Below are 16,897 nucleotides of genomic sequence, written 5' to 3'. Positions count from 1 at the left end.
AAACTCTTGTTTCTGAGCGGTGTTGTGGAAAATTCCCTCGAGTATCCACCATGAGTCACGAAGCAGTGGATGTGATGATTCACTGACTCGAACCGAGGCTTAAGGTTTAAGATACGGCTATAGTACATGGATTCAGACTTTGAGTTGGGAGCAAATCCCAGAAAGATCAATGCAGGCTTCAGTGTTTCAGTAAAGCATATTATGACGAGTATCATTTATTTGGGGGGTTTTGTAAAGTTTTATAATAGCCATTGTTGTTCCGTTTGCATTGTGTTTCTCTGCCTGTGTTGTCAGTCATCAATATGCATTGAGGTGCATATCGATTAGAGTCAGTCTCACAGGGCGAGATGCACACCCCTAGGGCAGCAGTTCCAAATGGTATGCTGTTGTGAAACTTTAAATGACAACGGGGTTTAAATGTGCATGGGTGAGAAGACACGCGCACGCACGCACACACACACACACACACACGCATGCTTGCAATCGGTGTATGTACTGTAACCACATGCACAAACATACTGTACATGTAACACACATAGTGTAGATACTTTCATTTTGTGCTCACATACCTTAGGTCCCTGTCTTCCAGGATACCCAGGCAACCCGGGGACACCCAGTTTACCCTAACAGGAGACAGGACAGAAAAAAAACCACGAGTTAGACATGTGAATTCTCTTTCCATTCCAGAGACCTGTTTTGGCAGCAGTAAAGTGAAACATTTAGATCCTGTGGTCGGTTAGGACCACAACTGGTTGACAAGTGGCATGGCATGAAGCTCAAAGGGCCTGGCCAAATAGCACAGCAGCAGTACGCTTGGCACTTTTGCGGGAGACCCGGGTTTGAGTCCTTGTTAGGACAGCTTTAAACTATGGATCAGGGCCCACATTGATGAAATGTGTTCGGAGAACCCTACAGATGACAGAGATGAAAGGAAACGAGTGCTTCTAGACGGAGCATCAGTCTTACACTTACACTGGTCTTTGTTCTAGCTGCCAAAGCGCAACCGGGCCTGATGCTATTAATCTAAAGTGAGCAGAGCACTGCCTATATGTGAACCTGGCTTGGTTACAAAAGGGACGTCGGCAACTAAAACAACACTGTACAGTATTAAAGCATACTCATCACCTGAAGAGCCTTATGCTGATTCAGTGAAAAATCTATAAAAATGCACTTGGTGGATTGCTATGACTCTGAATATTGCACTCTTTATCATTGACTGCTTGTAACATTGCCAGTCTAGCGATTTGGACATATTCTGCTATTGCTGTCTGCCTGTCTGTGTAGCAGACAGTGGCTCACAACCTTAGCCTGATGGCCTAATAAAGTCTAATATCTCCCCAGAGTCATAGGGATATCCCTTTGGCTTAGTTGGCTTTCCACACGGGAGACCAGGGTTCGATTCCCGGGCGTTACATCTGGATAATAACATCTGGTAACATGTAAAAGTGAACTATTCCTAGCATCCAATTAATTCACAAAAAGTGATAGCAGTATAGTACAGCGTTAAACCAGTGAAATCCATGAGTGCTAATTTAACTCTGAGAGTCCATTTGAAGTCTCTCAAAATCAAAGTTAACTCACTGTGTAATATTTGGACTGAAAACCAAAGTCGTGCCGGCCAGCTGTCTAGTTGCGAGAATGACTAAATCAGACCAAATCAGAGCCCACATTTCCCATTTCCTGGGGGTATTCTTTATTCTCTTTCTTTTCTTTTATGTCTAACAGGATATGAATCATTGAGGTTATCGAAAAAAGGCACATTTGCTTCAAATAGAAAAACCCTGCAGGCTGTACTTTCATTCATCAGACATACCTTCTCTCCGGCAGTTCCGATGGGGCCGATCTCACCGTTGGGGCCAGAATTCCCCTTGGGGCCCTCGGGTCCGTCCTCTCCTCGGACGCCCAGAACGCCACCCTCGCCCTGCCCGCAAACAATGAAAGACACGGTTTTGTCAGGTTTGCTTAGTGTACTGTATGCACAGACAGTGGTGGAAAAAGTACTTGCATGTTTTACTTAAATAAAAGTATCAGTACTGCGATATAGAAATGCTGTTCTCTTTCTCTCTTTCAGAATTCAAAATGTACTTGAGTAAAAGTACAAAAGAATTGCCATCAAAATGTACCAAAATGATGAAGAATGTCCCATTGCAAGTTTTCAAATGTGTAAAAAAATATTAAAAGAATACCAGATCTACAAGCGCACAATGCACATCGCTATTTTCAAGTTGTTAAATCTATGTTCTGTAATATTAATCAAAATATACAGAGTAACTAGTAACTAAAGTTTTCAAATAAATATAGTGGAGTAAAAGTACAATATTTGGATCCAAGATGTAGTAGAGTAGAAGTAAACGTACTGGAAATTGTAAATACTCAAGTAAAGTACAAAACAAAATAAAAATTGTACTTAAGTACAGTACTTAGTTACTTAAATGTACTTAGTTACTTTCTACCACTGTGTATGCATAATCAGTAGTCTAATGGCCACCGACCAATGTTGGCCTGTGGACATGTGCTGTGTTCTATGCAAATTAGATGTTGCATTTTGTTAGATTTGTTTCACTTTCAGTTCAGATCCACTCAACTATAATGATTATTTATTTATTATATTTCACATAAAGGGGAAATTTACATGGATACAATGAACTAAATAAACAAACAAACAAACACACATGCACATGCACACGCGCACGCACACACACACACACACACACACACACACACACACACACACACACACACACACACACACACACACACACACACACACACACACGCACACACACACACACACACACACACACACACACACACAATGTCATCAAACATGAGTCAATAAGACCAGCCATGGAATAAATCCTTTGTCTAGGACTCAATAAGACCAGCCATGGAATAAATCCTTTGTCTAGAACTCAATAATTCCAGCCATGGAATAAATCCTTTGTCTAAGAACTCAAGACAATTAAAAAAAGACCTGCCTTGTCCCCCGTGAGACCCATGTCACCTTTGAAGCCGGGGAATCCATCTTCTCCCTATAGAATGAAGCAAAAACACATCAGTACATGTTCCACCTGATGAAAGGACCTGAAGGTCTCAGGCAATACCACTGATACATGCCAGGGGAAATTGTCAAACTTGAAAAGATCTTCACAAAAAGGAAAAAATATATTTTATATGGCAAACGGACTGAATTTCTACTGCAATCCGTATTGCACCTCTGTAACGTCATATTAAGTTTCACAAAAGTGAAGACAGACAGATGAGGTCTGATGCTGCGAAATAGTTGTCTGTTTAGCCATTATGAAGAATTATTTATGATTTATGTCAATGGAACCAAATGTGAACTAAACTAAACAAAAACTAAGAAAACACGCACACACACATAAAGTAGTAAACGCCTTTAAAGTATGTGGGTGCACTCCTCAGGAAGGCTAGGTACTGACACCTGGTGGCCAAACAAACGAACTAAACTTTGTACAATTTAAATAGTTCAGAATGTGCTTCTTCTGACATCTGCTGGGCAAAAGTCAGAGTACAGTCTTACAGGGCTGTGTTCCATGAGGGACTACAGTGTACGCACACGTCTTCTAAGTGAATGTATGACATACTGACGTTAATCTGTCTCATATACTTCATTTTAAACATGGAGTGCTGTGATTTTTGTACTTGTTCTGTTTTGTATGTGTCTATGAAGTTAACATTACTCTAATAGACCCACAGGTGTGGCTATTCAAATATGTCTTCCCTGTGTATATCAGCCCCCAGGGAGGCTCTCCAGCGTTGAAGCGCTGAGCTCTACTGGTCAGAGTTGAGAATGCAAGCGGACCCATGCATTTAGCATGAGGAAAGGAAACCCTGTGCAGCTCGGGTTTAACATTGAGCAATTTTGGACACCAAATTTTGGTGTCCAAATGCGGAAGTAGACCGTTCTTCCGGGTGCTTAAAAACGACACTGAGCAACTTCCATCTAAATGAATAGCAGGGGGGCGGGGCAGTCCGCCCTCTTCCTGAAAGCTGAAAGCCTTTGAGTCAAAAGGCCCAATCGAAATACACCACATTTTGTGACGTCATTACCCTAACCCCTCCCCCATTATCATACAACAACAGCTGTGGGCGAGGCTTAAGTTCACGTGGGTGGTACTAAGGTGAAAACCAGGTATACTTAATGAAGTGGTGGGTGTGGCCACATAAAAACATAATTTTAACACTTTCTGTAAAAAATAAATAAATAAACTCTATCTTCCTCCTAGAATAATGATAGTCCCTGAGTATCATATTTTAGGGGAGGGGGGGGGATCTCGGCACTATCTTTAAACTAAATTGACACACGGCACTCAAGCATTAGGTGTGTGATAACGTTTGTGTGGTATGTGGAGTGGAACGGCTACAGAAAAATTAAACGGTGATAAATATATTCATCACAATATTTTGCAGTGTATGAAGAGCGTCCTTTTGCTAGTTTAACTTTTTCTTTTTCTTTCGCTGTTGACTGAGGGAGAAGTTCTACGAGAGTCAGTGCTGTCTCTGGCCCAAGGAAAACAATGGCATTGGACCAACCCCTACTGACACCGGGCTACATAAAAGCCTCATTCCAGCCTAATGCTCTACACTCCATTACATCTCAGCAGTACAAGGCCTTAATAGCTGCCCTGATGGGCCTTTAAGGGAGTTTCCACACACTGGATTCATTTGACGCTTCATCTGGACAGGAATTACAACTATGGAGTGGACAAGATTTGTCTTTTAGGTGAACAACGACCATTTGTCAGCCGACACAGTGTTTGAGAGGTTTACCTTTTCTCCTCTGCCACCTTTAAGGCCTCGGATGCCCTCTGCGCCCTGGATGAATGAAAAAGCAAAGTCAGACAGGAATTCTGAGGGGGAAGGATGACAGGGAAACATTTCTGATTTTGTCAACTACCTTTTTTCACTAACAAAAAACTAATGAAAAATGTAATGCAAACTAAGCTATGAGGACTAAAACTAAGACTAAATATAATTGACAATTTTGCCAACAAATACAAACTAGACTAAAACTAGTGGAGAAGAGATCCAGTAGAACTAAAAGACAAGTCATTTCATGCTCGGTTGTGCTCGGGTGTTTTGCTCTGAAAATTGCAGATCTACAAGCTCACAACGTGTTGTGCTGCGATGCGTTGTGAGCTTGTAGATCGGCTATTTCCAGAATGCAAAAGTGTAAAAGTGTAAAATCTGCCATTACGAAGCCACCAAGGCCCCGCCAAAATACAGTTTTGTCAACATGATATTTAGACGACTAAAACCAGACTCAAACTAAAACATTTCGGATGACTAAAACTAAATGGATCTTTATTCGAAAGACATAAAATGTGCTGTCAAAATCAACACTGCAGGGAAGTCAGAATGGGCGGTTGGCACCTTCACACCGCGGGGTCCTGGGTAGCCGATGGTTCCCATAGGACCAGGATGACCCTGGGACATTAAAACAAGAAGAACAAATGAGCAATGGACTGAACGGACTGATTGATTTGATTTAAAAACATCTTGAAAATAGCAAAGCTAACTGATCTACAAGCTGAAAGCTAACTATTTGACCTTGGTTTTTCTTTGGATCAGAGTAAATTCCAGCATTAATGATCACAAAAGATAAGGCACGTGTGTATGCGTGTACTTACGACTCCACCTTTCTCCCCGGAAGGGCCTTCTTTTCCCGGGTGACCCTGTAAGAGAGATAAAACAAGGGGACATTGAGACATTTACCAGATGTTCAGCCAGAAGGCAGTTATCAAGTTGATCCGTGTTATGGAGAGAGACATGTTATGATATCTGAACACAGAGACTGTTATGACTGAACAACAGGCTGAAGTATAGAGACTGTTATGACTGAACAACAGGTTGAAGTATAGAGACTATTATGACTGAACAACAGGTTGAAGTATAGAGACTGTTATGACTGAACAACAGGCTGAAGTATAGAGACTGTTATGACTGAACAACAGGTTGAAGTATAGAGACTATTATGACTGAACAACAGGCTGAAGTATAGAGACTATTATGACTGAACAACAGGCTGAAGTATAGAGACTGTTATGACTGAACAACAGGCTGAAGTATAGAGACTATTATGACTGAACAACAGGCTGAAGTATAGAGACTGTTATGACTGAACAACAGGCTGAAGTATAGAGACTATTATGACTGAACAACAGGCTGAAGTATAGAGACTGTTATGACTGAACAACAGGCTGAAGTATAGAGACTATTATGACTGAACAACAGGTTGAAGTATAGAGACTGTTATGACTGAACAACAGGTTGAAGTATAGAGACTGTTATGACTGAACAACAGGCTGAAGTATAGAGACTATTATGACTGAACAACAGGCTGAAGTATAGAGACTGTTATGACTGAACAACAGGCTGAAGTATAGAGACTGTTATGACTGAACAACAGGCTGAAGTATAGAGACTGTTATGACTGAACAACAGGTTGAAGTATAGAGACTGTTATGACTGAACAACAGGCTGAAGTATAGAGACTGTTATGACTGAACAACAGGCTGAAGTATAGAGACTGTTATGACTGAACAACAGGCTGAAGTATAGAGACTGTTATGACTGAACAACAGGTTGAAGTATAGAGACTGTTATGACTGAACAACAGGCTGAAGTATAGAGACTGTTATGACTGAACAACAGGTTGAAGTATAGAGACTGTTATGACTGAACAACAGGCTGAAGTATAGAGACTGTTATGACTGAACAACAGGCTGAAGTATAGAGACTGTTATGACTGAACAACAGGCTGAAGTATAGAGACTGTTATGACTGAACAACAGGTTGAAGTATAGAGACTATTATGACTGAACAACAGGTTGAAGTATAGAGACTGTTATGACTGAACAACAGGCTGAAGTATAGAGACTGTTATGACTGAACAACAGGCTGAAGTATAGAGACTGTTATGACTGGTTGAAGGTGAAATAGAGTATAGAGCTATACTCACAGGAGGACCATCAGCACCAGCCAGTCCATGCAAACCCTGTTTACCTCCAGGTCCCTAGAGAGAGAGTGAGAGAGAGAGAGAGAGAGAGAGAGAGAGAGAGAGAGAGAGAATGGAGATCATATAAGATAGCATAAATTAAGGTACAATCTGTGTACGATTATTTTTATGACTAACATATCTAGAGCAAAGTATAAGTCAGGCATTACGACGTCATCACGTTCCGCCGTAATACATTTTAACTGTAGAGTCAGTCAAACATTTCAGTTGACTAAAATATAACTAAAACTAAATGGAGTTTTATTCAAAAGTCTATGACATCAACACTGTGCTGTTTTTGTAAAAGATTCTTCCAGACAGCAGATCAACAACACCTCACTCATCAGTAGGAGCTGGGCATCATTCATGATGCTTGACAACACATCCTACCAGTCACCCATGAAGAACCACAAACAAAATATGCCGTCTGACTGAGAGAATATAAGTACTTGTGCAGGAAAGGCCCTCAGCCTTTGAGCATGCATGTGGCGTATTTGTGGGACTTGTTCGTGCGTGTGTGTTTGTCTTCTATGTGCAGTGAGCCAGTGGAAGGCCTATGGCCTGACAAAGCAGTGAATCTGCTGAATCACTTATGAGGCCTCGACTCAAAGATCCACTTATCAGGGGTCTGGAAGAGAGTGGTGCTGCTGCTGGTGGTGGTGGACTGGAGGGGGACTGAGGTTCCCTCTCACACTTACTTTTTCTCCAGGTGGTCCGATTGGACCTTGAGGACCGACGAGACCCTGTGAGACAAAGATAAATCCATCCGTTACTGCATGTCACAGCAGTCATTCATCGAGCTATGATCTCTGTATCTTCATGGGTCTTATGAGGAAATCAAAAGCTTCAAAAGTCATAAGTTAGTTAGATATAGTTTTCTTTGTTTGTTTTATTTACATATTTTGCACAAATAAAATATCTAAATGATACCGAGCAATGTTCAGTAAGGATGTGCAGAAGACACAAAAACAGAAACATGAGGGACCAGCTAAGTGGCTCCACCTAGTGGACAAATTGGGGGAGCAGGCACATTTCAAAATACTGTAATAATACTAATAATAATAATAATAATACTACTAATAATAATAATAATACGTGATTTTAGTATTGATTCACTGATTCACTCACAGTTTGACCAGTTGATCTAATCAAATTATGCTAATTCCTTCCCCCCAAATACCCTTCGCAAACTTCATTAAAAGTAAAACCCTCTCTAACCACTTAAATAAGTCCAATATACTTCATTGTATGATGGATAGCAAAAAATAGCCGATCTACAAGCCCACACAGAGTCACATCGCTATGCGTTGTGAGCCTGTACAATGACGTGCCCAGAATAGCGCCGCCGCCGCCGCCGGGTTGAAGGTGGTTAACCTGCCAAGTCTAACATGTGCAAGACGTCTCTCTACTGTACAAGACGCCTCGCACATCCGCCCCACACAAACACATGAAGCAAGTTAGCAGAGCACCTTATTACCACATTGGTTTTCTTTTCAGCTAATGACTTCACTGGGAAGCGTGGGCCAGGTATGACTAAGAAAAAACAACTTATTTCTTCAAACCTGTGCACCATCATGCGAGGGCTGGGCGTTAATACTTTCCAGAGGCACTGTGCCATTCCATCCAGCCTGTGAGAATCAACATGTCCGAGACTTTATACCTGGCAATGGGGACTTCACCTCTGGCTTCAATATGGGGTCTGCTGTTTTATGTTAACACTCCACTCCAAAACCAAAAAGGAATATCCTTCACACAGCCGTGGAGCGGACTGGGCAATCTGCACAGGATGATGTGCAAGATGACGGGCGGGGGGGGACGGGGGGGATGGGGACGGATGTTTTTGTTTGCTACAGCGACTTAGCACTTGGCACACACATTGTAAACTCTATAGACCCACAGGGTTGCACCCTTCGGTTACAGGATGCCCCCACGGTGTGGCCTAGATTTAAGCAGTGAAGGGTGGAGGGAGTCAGGGAAAAGAAAAACCCATAAAGAGCCACGTGATTAAGAACGACCATCCGAGGTCAGAGAACTGTAGATATGACAATGAGAGAGAGGGGGGGGGGGGGGGGGGGGAGTAAGAAAAAGAGAACAAAAAGGACAAAAGACACAGTGAAAAGAGAGGGCAAAAGACAGCAAGCGAGAGGGGGGAGCGAAAGATTGATCAAGATCATGAAACGAAGGAGTAGAGAGAGCAAGTCAATCAAAAGAAGAGGACATACTTGTGGACCTGGGATGCCCTGCTGCCCGTGTGAGCCTCCCTCTCCCTGTGGACCCTGTAGGGAACAGAGACAAAGAAGAGATCAGTTCATAGGCACTAATAACACACTGTTCTGAACCCACTCCCTCGGGGAGGCCTTTTGTTCTCATTTCATTTCTAGCTTTGTTTCTTTGTTAGTAAGTGAGCGAGTGTACAAAATGGAACTAAATGGACTGTGTCTGTGTACACTCTCTGAGTTACAGACCTGTAAGGGTCCATTTGAACCCCCTCAAGGAACCCTAGGGGTCCTTTGACCACACTTTCAGAACCACTGGTTACAGGTAGGGTGACCAGATCTGTTCACTCGACACTTCACACACAAGTCTCGCTTGTGTGGGACAAGTGGGACAGGCAGTGGTGTCATGGTGATTTTTTTTTTGGTACCACGGAACGACAAACGTCATGCGCACGCATGCACGCACGTGCACGAACGCACGTGCAGCGCGGCATGCACACAGCACAGCTGCATAGCCTAAGCCTATTGTTAAATAGTGTATGAACGTTTTAGACAAACAAACACAAAAGTAGTCAGACAAACCTCTTTACTACACACTAACGAAACTAAAAAGTCAGTAGTCAGCCAGTAAAGTTAGACCACTGGGTGCATCTTGGAAAGTTTGGTGCGTCTTCTCTTGAATCTAGGGGGACGTGTTCTAGCGTGCACGCACATGCACCGTTCCGTCCCTGCGCGTGCACGGCAAAAAATTACTCGTACCACGGCGTGGTACTGCGTTCTATGAGCATGACACCACTGGGACAGTGGGACAGGATGGGGTTAGAAATGTATTACTTAAGTTGATATTAAATGCTTTAATGTCATATTTGACCATAGGCCTAATATTTTGGTCATGGGTGGTATGGCCGACTTGGTACTGTAGCCTATGTGATATTTCTCGTTATTTTAACAGCCAACTAACTATTAAGGGACTATTAGGGCATTTGAAGTTTTGAACACTGATGTGGGGTGTAACTGGTTCATGGTCAAAGGTCAAGAGAAAACAACAGGTAAAAATCTTTTTCCAGCTATAACTTCAACATAATCAAACATAGCCCAATATTTACTTCAATCTAATAACAAAATGGGTCTGACTCACTGCACGAACCCACTGAGGTCACTCTGTATTTATTCTGTTTAAACATCAATTCAAATCTAATCCAGTTCAGCTTAGTTTACATTGTATTCTGTTCTGTGACCATGGACAAAGAAACATAATCGGTCAGTCCTGTGGAAGCAAATTATTGTCTTTCCTCTCACATGAGTAAATATTCCATTACCCGAGTAACTTTACCAATGAGCGTAAAGAACCTGACCAGGCCTGGAGGCCAAACACATTGCTTGCTCCTTTGCGCTTGTTGCAGTAAAAGAAGAATCCTTGTAACGCTTAAGTGCAAAAGATCTCTGCATATTAAAAGGCATGTGCAAGGCAAGTATGCGAAACAAACAGGAATTCAGAAACAGAGAGAAATGCGATACACTGACTCCAGGCTCTGAGCCGTGCTTCGGTCTTGGTATTTCTCAAAGTGAAGTTTACTCTACGGCTGATGGGAGGCAGCCCTAAGCGCCAGCGACTGGTCTAGATCTGAGCAGGGTTGTGAAACAGTCCGTCCGAAGCACACTCGCTATGGGGCACAACCAGCCGGGCCATCTGGGAGCACGTTAGGAATAATAGGACTAACTGGAACAGAGGGTTTGTTCACATTCTCTGCTGAGATTTCGAGATGTCACAAACTATACACATACGCTTGAAGATGACGAGGCCTGTGGGAAGCGCTCGACTACAGCTGTTGCAACAAACACAAAACAAATGCCCTGATTCAGTGGGCTGCCGTTCGTCTTTCACCGATCGTTAAAATGGGCCTTGACTGTCAAACGCAGCAAGCCAGCCGCCTGGAGATCAATACCGACCTCAGGGGAGAAATCCCCGGGGAGGTATAACCGATCTTTATTTTTGTTTTGCATCTCCGCAACAGCTGCTCGCTTCTTTGGCGTGGTCACTCTGTGGGAAAACGTGTGGGCTTGTCAGGCTCGTCTCAATCAAAAGGTATCTATCATCCCTTGTTCAAACAACTCCACCAAGTCTTTCTGAGGGCCGAACGCATGGCTGGAGCCTGTTCAGAGGAGCGCTTCACCCTGTCCATCCTCTAACGCAGTTTGTAGCGCGCGACCCAAAAAACAAATTTGATTTCTCCCCGGGAGTGAAAATACCAGATCTACAAGCTCACAATGTGGCACGAGCTATTTTCACTACTACTTGATTTCTTCATGAAATTACTGAAAAAAAATCATTGGATTTTGTTTTAAATTCGTGAAAAAACCCATAAAGGGACCCATAAAAAAGTGTCCGAGACCCACTATTTGGGAAACAGTGCTCTAAAGGTCAAGGGAGAGTTATTCGTCAGTTGCAGCTGCCCCTGTGGTAAAATAAATGCTAACCATGAACGATTAGAGGCTGTGTCCGTCAAGAGACCAACCATCCGTCTATGATCAGATACTGAACCTTGACCTTTGCCGTTTTCAGGTTGCATAAGGGAGGTCAGAGGTCAGTGACCTTGGGTCCAAATTGCGCACTGATTGCTATAGGCTGATGCAGAGAGAGTGAGGTCGTCACAGAGGATTCCTTTTTTGGAGACGTAAACCGTCATACTTAAAGGATGTGTGTTTAACGTGCAGAGTGCGTTAAAGCCGAGTAATTCTCACCTGGTTTCCTTTGGGACCAGCTTGGCCGTCAAGCCCAGGGAGACCCTGTGGAGATGAGCAGTTCAACAGTGAATATCACAAACACATGTAGCGCTATAGAGTGATAGTGTTCTGAGGAGTACCAGCGTTCAGTCATGTTAGCAGATGTACTTACGCGCTGTCCAGAAGTACCGGCAGATCCTCTGGGGCCCAGCAAACCTCGAGGACCCTGTGCCACAAAATTAGAACGACTTACGTCAAATCGTGACACCTTTGTATCTACCAATAGCAGGTGAAATCTACAGTTGGCTGCGCTTTGTATTAGCATTGTTTTGTTTGTGGACTGGGTGTAGGGGTGACAGAGCAGGGATCACGATGATCTAGAGTTGACAGAGGCTGCCAATGCAACTTGTATTTATTTAAGCTAGTATGGAAAACACTGACATCATGTGGCCGGTGTTGGTAACTGCAGCAGCAGTTCTAGAAAGTAGAGGCTGTCTGTCTCCACTTGTAAACGTTAACTACACGCTACTACAAACTAAATATACACAAGTACTAACTGCCCACTTTTGTCTAATGGGCAGGGCATGGGGGGGGGGGGGGGGGGGGGGGGGGGAGTGTGCAAATAGTTGACTAAATGACAGATGATATTTTGGTACTGCGTCGGCAATTGTGTTCTCATGCGATGCCATGGTCCATTTGGTCTGAACCAGCGACAATGTGGCTGTTTCTCATAGAGTAATGTGAGCACATTGTACATTCTCAAGCTATTTCTTCTTTCCGCCGATCTATTATGCACTCCCAGCCTGGCTATGGTGGGGGGCTGAGATTACAAACGTGACGGGGCTGTGGACAGGAATGTCATTACGAGAGCAGCGAGTAGAGAGGAGGGCGGCTCCCTCTGGTAAAGTAATTGTCAAAATGGGTGTCAGGGGGAGGAAGAGGGTACGCTACGCGGCCTGGAGCACACACACTCCCTGCGGCTGCATGTGTGTGCGTGCGTGCGTGGTTGTGTGCGTGTGTGTGTGTGTGCAAAGGTTTGTACTTTGTAGGTACACGTGTGTGGCTGTGTGTCTGTGTGTACGTTCATACACCAGCCGTTCTTCCTCAGTGTCTCTACTCTTAACACATGAGGAGCCTGCTCAGTCTGCTGTGTGAGCCAGCCTGTCTGCAGCAGCTGATCACAGCAGAAGTCCATGGGGGACACATGCAGTTACATTAGGATCAACGGACACTGTAGGCATGTTACCTGTCCACCTAATGCATACACGCACATGCGCACATGCCACATGCGCACGCACGCCACATGCGCACGGGCGCGGCATGCGCACGCACGCAAGCACGCACTAAACAATATCAGATAACAAAAATAGGGCTAAAACTAAATGGTGTGTTGTTCAAAAGACTAAGACTAAATCAGAAATCAGCAGTCAAAATGCACACACACACACACACACACACACGCACACACACACACACACACACACACACACACACACACATAATACCACTCAACACTTACGCTCTCTCCAGCCACACCCCTCTGCCCGATCTGTCCATCTTCACCCTGTGGACAGAAAGAGGAAGTGTGGGTTTTCACAGGAATGCAAAGTGACCTGAAGGAGAGAGAGAGAGAGAGAGAGAGAGAGAGAGAGAGAGAGACAGAGAGAGAGACAGAGACATAGAGAGAGAGAGAGAGAGAGAGAGAGAGAGAGAGAGAGAGAGAGAGAGAGAGAGAGAGAGACACACAGAGACAGAGACAGAGACAGAGAGAGAGAGAGAGAGAGAGAGAGACAGAGACAGAGACAGAGACAAGGAGAAATAGAAGGAAGTACTCACTCTCTGGCCGTCCTCTCCTGGTGATCCTGGAGGGCCCGTAGATCCAAGCTCTCCCTGTGGGTAGAGAGAGAGAGAGAGAGAGAGAGAGAGAGAGAGAGAGAGAGAGAGAGAGAGAGAGAGAGAGAGAGAAAGAGAGAGAATACTTTCAGCTTACTGAACAGAAATGACAGTACTGTACATAGGTGTATTATTACACCGCTGGAATTGCTACGGACGCTTGCTAAGGCCTCGCCAGCACTACTTCTGTTTCTCCATAGCCATTAGCTTCTGTATTAGCCACGGCGGCCTTTGCACGCTCTTTTCTCGGAAACTACGGCACTGTCTGTGGTTTTGAAAAAATCGCCGATGTTCGGTGGTCATTTGTGATTATCCCGTGATTGTGATTGGAACATTGGCCTTTCTAGAGCTAGAGCTAACACTAATATTTAGCATCCAAGATGGAAGCCAAAACCGGACTGCATCATACTAAAACAGATTCTGAGCACCACCACTTTCGTCCACCAGGTGGCACTCAATGTATTAACGTATGCTGGCTTTATGCGAAAGTATGTTTATTTATTTGCATTATTACAGTACATGTATATCTTTTTAAAACCAGCTCAGTGGCCTTGTGGTTGGAGTGTCCGCCCTGAGACTGGGAGGTCGGGTTCAATCCCCGGCCGGGTCATATCAAAGACTCTAAAAATGGGACCCAGCCTCCCTGCTTGACACTCAGCATCAAGGGTTGGATTGGGGGTAAGTCCCTGCGACATACTAGCATCATGTCCAGGGGGTGTACTTGTACATCAAGCTGCCTCACGCTACAGAAACAGGAGATAGGCTCCTGGCCTATATGGGCCTCATGGCTCGGCAAGGCTACTTACTACTATATCTTTTTTTATATCAATCCTTTTCATGTCCTACTCCTAACTGAGATTCAAACCCACGTGAGCACTGACAGACTGAGCTACTACAGACTGAACTACTACAGACTGACCTACTACAGACTGACCTACTACAGAAAGCTTGTTTGGGCATACTGTGTATACTGCGTTTTGAGTTTCATGCAATACCAAAATCGTAGTGGTCCAATCTGACAAAGTGCAGGATACTACGTATGTCTAAATAGAACAGCAAGTAGTAGACCAGCTACAACCACTGCAGTAATGCTAGTTTTATTGTATTAACATGCTCCACTACACAGTCTTAATTACACTGTGCAAAGTTTTTAGGTTGTAGTGCATAAAAAAGGAAAGTAAAACGTATAAATAACAAAAGAAAATCAAGTATACACCAAAGAAATGCCTTTAATTGAATAATGCCTGCAGTCCTTGGCTTGTCCCCATATCGTTGCCTACAGTGTGCACACTGACCCGCCTTCTACTGCCCTGTAATTACTCAGCATCGGATTAGCAACGAGAGCCCGTCTAGAAATACTCTCTCTGTGATCTTTGGCCTCTTTTACATTCAACACAGACCCGAATTCCACCCCCAGAAAACTCCAAACTCAGCACTGGGCGTTTCTCCTGCAGAGGCCCGGGTTCAAGAGCAAAGCTAGGCTGCATGTGGACCCACCCACGGCTAGAACTGGGTCAGATCCTATCGTTATCGAGTGCTATTGGGCTCAGCGTTTCATGATGTCCTTAATTCAGCGCTGGAGCGTCTTCTGGAGGCCTTCTGTAACCCGTCAGTCAAACCTGAACCTACTTTTTAAGGACAGACCAGGCCACGGGGAGTCTGGGACCACAGTGTTTTGACGAGTAACATAACAGGGCTGTGTATTCTTGAAGCCTGCTCAATTGATAGCTTGCTAAAACGTCCTTTGAAAGTATTTTGAGACTGTTGATGGACTCTGTGAGGGTTCAACTTACTCTGTGTCCCTTCTCTCCAGGAAGACCAGGGAGCCCATCGTAACCACGGTCACCCTGGAATACCACAAGAACAATAACATAGCTTCACATACAGTCACAGGTGCAGGGTGTCATACAGCATGTTATAGTAGACGTTACGTTACGGCATCTATAGTCTACATCATTCTATAATGTATCATTACTGTGTGGTAGCAGAACTTGATTGTAAATTGTTTGTTTGCCAAAATGCTACATTTTTTTCAAAAGATATCATTACTGTATGTTCTTCTGGTCTAGTATGGTAAAAACCTGAATATCTGTCATTCCACATTAAGCTATATCCTATCCTTCCATCCTTTACAGAGTAAAGCTGTTTAACTTTGTGTATCTGTTTTCTGTGTTTTAAACTTTTGTCTCAGAAGGAAACTCCACACATGCAAAGAGAAGCAACAGTGACGGGGGTTCCCTGCATACCTTCCCTCCCGACTCTCCTGGCATGCCTCGTGAGCCGTCGGCTCCATTGCGTCCCTGTCGGACACACAGACGTCACATCAGACTACACACGCGGCAATCACACTGGAGCCATATCCAATCGCCCTGGAAGATTCCTGCGACTAAAACACGATACAGATGCTGCCGCCGATGCGACTGGCTTAAAGTTTTAAATCGACATGATGTTGTGACATTTGCGGCCGACTTCAGCGGTGGTGATTGGGAGCAGCTGAGGCGCGGCGGCGCGGCACGGGCCGGTAGTGCCATGTTCTAAAAGGAAATACATGAGCTCATCTGTCTGTGGGTTCCACCATCACGCCTCCTAGGCCATTGTGGCCACCAAAGTGTTTTTTTTACAAGCGCAAGACGCTCATCTTAAAATGCTCATCCAACACCAGCCATGCATACACAGTGTAGAATAGACGCTCTGCGCCCTTTTTACGCTGCTGGCATTTCTAGCATAGTGTAACATGTACATTGAAAACAAGTCAAAATCTTTCGTAGTTTCGTGCTGAAATCATTCTCGTAGAAATGTTGATGTAAACATTTAATAATACCCCTTTATAAAAGAGTATCTCCTATAAGTTACAGTCTGAGATTATCTCATCTGTCACACCCCTGTGGTGCTGTTTGTTTCACTCCGTTACTGTCCCATTTGTTGAACTGAGAAGAGGCTCAAGTCTTGAGGCTATGTTGGGCGCTGGCTGTTGTGGGAGTGAAAGCTATAAAGGCTGTGACCCTATGTAACTCTGGGAGTCAGACTGGGGTTTCCATGCATG

The 16,897-nt window shown here is 44.1% G+C and overlaps 1 protein-coding gene across 1 annotated transcript in view; it reads right to left on the bottom strand.

Annotated features, from left to right (window-relative positions):
• Nucleotides 1-16,897, bottom strand: part of col11a1b (collagen, type XI, alpha 1b) — a 121,632-nt gene that overhangs the window by 50,913 nt on the left and 53,822 nt on the right. The window contains exons 17-31 of the mRNA XM_080777961.1: nt 16,101-16,154; nt 15,648-15,701; nt 13,798-13,851; nt 13,481-13,525; nt 12,134-12,187; nt 11,980-12,024; nt 9,244-9,297; nt 7,720-7,764; nt 6,986-7,039; nt 5,655-5,699; nt 5,398-5,451; nt 4,795-4,839; nt 2,979-3,032; nt 1,814-1,921; nt 570-623 (exon numbers count right to left, since the gene is read on the bottom strand). Coding sequence (XP_080634087.1) covers nt 570-623; nt 1,814-1,921; nt 2,979-3,032; nt 4,795-4,839; nt 5,398-5,451; nt 5,655-5,699; nt 6,986-7,039; nt 7,720-7,764; nt 9,244-9,297; nt 11,980-12,024; nt 12,134-12,187; nt 13,481-13,525; nt 13,798-13,851; nt 15,648-15,701; nt 16,101-16,154 — 819 coding nt within the window. The remainder of the gene's footprint in view (nt 1-569; nt 624-1,813; nt 1,922-2,978; nt 3,033-4,794; nt 4,840-5,397; nt 5,452-5,654; nt 5,700-6,985; nt 7,040-7,719; nt 7,765-9,243; nt 9,298-11,979; nt 12,025-12,133; nt 12,188-13,480; nt 13,526-13,797; nt 13,852-15,647; nt 15,702-16,100; nt 16,155-16,897) is intronic.

Source organism: Protomyctophum bolini (genome assembly GCF_963924005.1).
Source record: "Protomyctophum bolini genome assembly, chromosome: 12".
NCBI lineage: Eukaryota > Metazoa > Chordata > Actinopteri > Myctophiformes > Myctophidae > Protomyctophum > Protomyctophum bolini.
This window is presented reverse-complemented; position numbering and strand designations above follow the sequence as displayed.